Source organism: Phaseolus vulgaris, chromosome 1 (assembly GCF_000499845.2).
Source record: "Phaseolus vulgaris cultivar G19833 chromosome 1, P. vulgaris v2.0, whole genome shotgun sequence".
NCBI lineage: Eukaryota > Viridiplantae > Streptophyta > Magnoliopsida > Fabales > Fabaceae > Phaseolus > Phaseolus vulgaris.
In genome coordinates, this window is record NC_023759.2 from 27,057,154 (window position 1) to 27,061,369 (window position 4,216).

The following is a 4,216-nucleotide window of genomic DNA, read 5'->3' on the forward strand; positions in this document are numbered from 1 at the left end:
CGGGACGTTGTCCCGCACGACACCGACCCTGTGGTCATTTCCCTCATCACAGCGGGAAGACGAGTGCACAGAGTACTCGTAGATCAAGGAAGCTCGGCAGACGTCATGTTCTGGCCAACATTCAACAAGTTACAGTTGTCCCCTGATCAGCTGAGGTCGTATACCGGGTGTCTCTACGGTTTTGCAGGAGATCAGGTAGAGGTGCGGGGATACATTGAGCTGAGGACAACGTTCACTGACGGAACGACAGCCCGCACTGAAAGGATAAAGTACTTGGTGGTGAACGCCCCTTCTGCGTACAACGTCTTGTTGGGGAGGCCAACACTTAATAGGTTGGGCGCAATACCATCGACGAGGCACATGAAGTTGAAACTGCCGTCGATGGAGGGAACCGTGATAACCATCAAGTCAGATCAGGCTGAGGCAAGACGCTGTTATGAGAACAGCCTGAAGCAGAAGAGAAGTGTATGTCATGTCACCACGAAACCACCACCAGGCGTACGCGAAGAGCGATCAGTGGTTAGGGAGACACAGGAAGCTCAGAGGATGGAAAACGCTGCGGTGGGGGGCTTCCAGGTAGCCCAAGTTGAAGAAGAAGAGGAAGGCGCGATCGCTCCTCGCGAGTCAGGGATCGCGAGGGCGGTCATCGCCAGCGAGAGAAGGCCCCACCCAGCTGAAGGATGGGTCGAAGTGGACATCGGGGGGAAAAAGTTCAAGTTAAGGGGATCCCTCGTTGAAGAAGAGCGAAAGCTGATCGTTGGTGTGATCGAAAAGCACATGGGTGCCTTTGCATGGTCAACATCCGACATGCCAGGGATCGACCCCGATTTCCTTTGCCATCGTCTGTCGATGGATCCCAAGGTTCGACCTGTGCGACAAAGGCGAAGGAAATTCAACGAGGAGAAGAGGAAGGTGATCCACGACGAAGCACAGAAGCTCCTTGCTGCAGGGCACATCAGAGAAATCCAGTACCCCGAGTGGCTAGCGAATGTGGTGCTGGTTCAGAAGGCGAGCGGCAAGTGGAGAATGTGCGTGGATTTCACTGACCTCAACAAGGCGTGCCCCAAAGATTCTTACCCCTTACCCAGTATAGACGCCCTAGTTGATAGCGCATCAGGGGGAAAGTTGCTCAGCTTCTTGGACGCTTTCTCGGGGTATAACCAGATCAGGATGCACCCCATGGATGAGTGCAAGACCGCGTTTATGACGGAACGGTCTTGCTACTGCTACAAGGTCATGCCATTCGGGTTAAAGAACGCGGGGGCCACCTACCAACGGCTCATGGATAGGGTACTCTCGCCCATGCTGGGAAGGAACGTGCATGCGTATGTAGATGACATGGTGGTTACGTCCCAAGAGAAGAAGCATCATGCAGCTGATCTGGAGGAACTGTTCACCACCATTGCCAAGTACAGGCTGAAGCTCAACCCAGAGAAGTGTATTTTTGGTGTGGAGGATGGGAAGTTTTTGGGTTTCCTCTTAACAGAACGGGGAATCGAAGCTAACCCAGAGAAGTGTGCAGCAATCGTGGCAATGAGGAGCCCAACGACGGTGAAGGAGGTGCAGCAGCTCACCGGTCGCTTGGCAGCCTTGTCCCGGTTTATGTCCGCTGGAGGGGAGAAAGGTCATCCATACTTCCAGTGTCTCAAACGCAACAGCAGATTCCTTTGGACACAGGAGTGTGAGGAGGCCTTCATCAAACTGAAGGAGTATCTGGCGAGCCCACCAGTCTTGCGAAAACCTCAGGTAGGCATCCCTCTTTGTCTATATTTCGCTGTGACGGAGAGAGCAGTCAGCTCAGTCCTGGTGCAAGAGCAAGACCAGACCCAGAGGCCTGTTTACTTCGTGAGTAAGGTGCTGCAAGGCCCTGAAACAAGGTACCAGGCCCTCGAGAAGGCTGCCCTGGCGGTGGTGTTTTCAGCCAGAAGACTCAGGCATTACTTCCACAGCTTCACAGTGGTGGTGATGACTGATCTGCCTATCCAAAATGTGCTGAAGAAACCTGATGTAGCAGGCAGGCTGGTCAAGTGGGATCGCCTCTGGATTAGCTTGAACGGAATTGCTGGGAGGTTAATCCTCTCAATCTTCCAGCAATCTTACAAAGACTGGAAGGGGAAGTTCGTCAAGGTGTGCCAAAACGACCAAGACCCTTCCCTGCTCGACGGCTTCCCCTTGTACTGGGTACACAAGGGGAACAAAGACTCCAAGGAATGCTTCAGGAGGCCAAGGAGTCCTGACAATATGGGGGAGTTAGAGAAAGATCTCTGCCTCTTCTGGAAGAGTGTGGCCACCGCCAACATCACCTTCCCAACTGCCTCAATCATCTCCTTCGAGTTCCTCGAGGGCCAACTCGAAGCTCATATAGGTTAGCTCCTACCTCAACACCAAGTCTCCCCCTTCGCGTCAAAACTAACTCTGAATCTTTACCACTCCGTTTTGGCATTCCATTACTTATCCATGTGCTGCTTGTGTTACTTCTACATGAATATACTCGTATCTTTTGCTTCTGTTTTGGTTGCTCATCTTTTCTTCATCTTGCGCAGATAATATGTTGGGCAAAGGGAAACTGGCTGAGCTGAGGGCGATCGCCCGGTCTTATAACCTAGCGGTGCGCTCCCAAACCGTGCCCAATTCGGTGGTGGAGATCACCGCCGGTCAAGGCAATACCCCTCCCCGAGGTGCAACCTCTTCCGGGGTAGTACCCGCCCCTCAAAGGAAAAAGCTGATTTTGAGGAAACCAAAAAGGAAAGATCCTCAAGTGGTGCAGGAGGAAGAAGAGGATGATGAGGCGACTGAGGATGGCCTCATCACCAAGAGAACAAGAGCGGCTCCCTCTTCACCACTTGCACTCCCAACACTAACACCGCCCTCACCTCCAGCTCCAACACAACCAGTCCAAGCAACACCCTTGGCTGCCGCACCCCCCGTGGTTGAAAGCAGCGACCCTAACTTCATAGAGAACCCTCCAAGCGCCTCCACATCGTTCGTATCTGCTGGAGAGGGTCCTCCTTCAACCACCTCTATTGCTGGGGTCGCACCAGGAGGAGATGAGGGTGCTCACAACTCGCCAATACTCATAACAGAGTCTCCGACCTCACCACCACGCCAAGAAGCCCCCTTTGCCCTTCAAACTCAAAAGGGTGGTGGTGAAAGTCAGCACCAGGCTCCTCCAGCACCTCCACCAGCAACAACCTCAAGCCTCCCGCCCTCCATCGAAGAGATCTTGGGGCCCTTCACAACTAAACTGAAGATGATGGCGGAGGATCTCCCCCCAATTGTATCAAATGTTGTGGAGGACGCACTCAAGAAGCTCCAGGATGAGAACTTCGCGCTAAAGGAGTCGAATCTGATTACAAGGACTGCGCTGAAAAACTCTCGTGCAATCTACTGATGATGGAGTTGGACCATTCAAGGCTGGAGGACGCCATGGATGTTGAGCTAAGGGGCGCGCACAAGGAGGCCTCCGACTTGCGCCAGAAACTGCACCTCCAAGCCCAAGAGAAAATCGAGTTGGAGAGCAAGCTTGTACCTTACAGGCTCAAGGTGGCCAACTTGGAGGTTGCAATAAAGGCAGATGCGACCAAGGTGGAAAACCATGAAAAAAGGTCGGCAGATCGGGAGGTTCTCCTCAGGAAGGTCGAGAAGGCCAGGGACGATGCCATCGCCGAGCTTGCTGAAGCTCGAGAGGAAGCCAAGAAGATTGCTGCAGAGCTGGCTCAGGCTCGGGATGAAAGCAAAAAGGCTGCTGAAGAACTTGCTCGGGCTCGTGAGGAAACCGAAGAGCTGAAGAAACAAACACAAGAGCTCGAGCAAAGCACCGCCCAAGTCCTTACCGCCGGGTTCGACGCCGCTTTGGAGCAAGTCTCATGCCAATACGCTGAGCTCGACCTCTCCATGGTGTCCATTTGCAACGAGGTGGTGGATGGGAAGATCGTACCATCTGAAGACTAACTGCCTCTCCCCACCACCTCTCTTTCGAAACTTGTTGCTTCATCTTTCAATTGTAATAGCTGTTTTGTGTATAAACTTGTACTGATACTGCTTTATATAACTTCTTCTGCTGAGATGTTGTTTTCTGATATCTTGCCTTAAACGCCTCTTACTCGCTGTGTGATTAACCAACTTAACCGGTGAAGTTTGCTTAAACGAATTAACTCAGCGATGCTTCGGGTTTAACCATTCACATACTGCTTTAAACTTGAATAAACTGTTAACT

At 52.4% G+C, this 4,216-nt stretch overlaps 1 protein-coding gene across 1 annotated transcript; it reads left to right on the forward strand.

The window, feature by feature from the left end:
- Positions 1-3,393: 3,393 nt before the first annotated feature.
- Positions 3,394-3,951, forward strand: LOC137815793 (uncharacterized). Its single transcript, XM_068618905.1, has one exon. It carries the CDS (start codon positions 3,394-3,396, stop codon positions 3,949-3,951), a length of 558 nt encoding a protein of 185 aa, XP_068475006.1.
- The last annotated feature ends 265 nt before the right edge of the window (positions 3,952-4,216 follow it).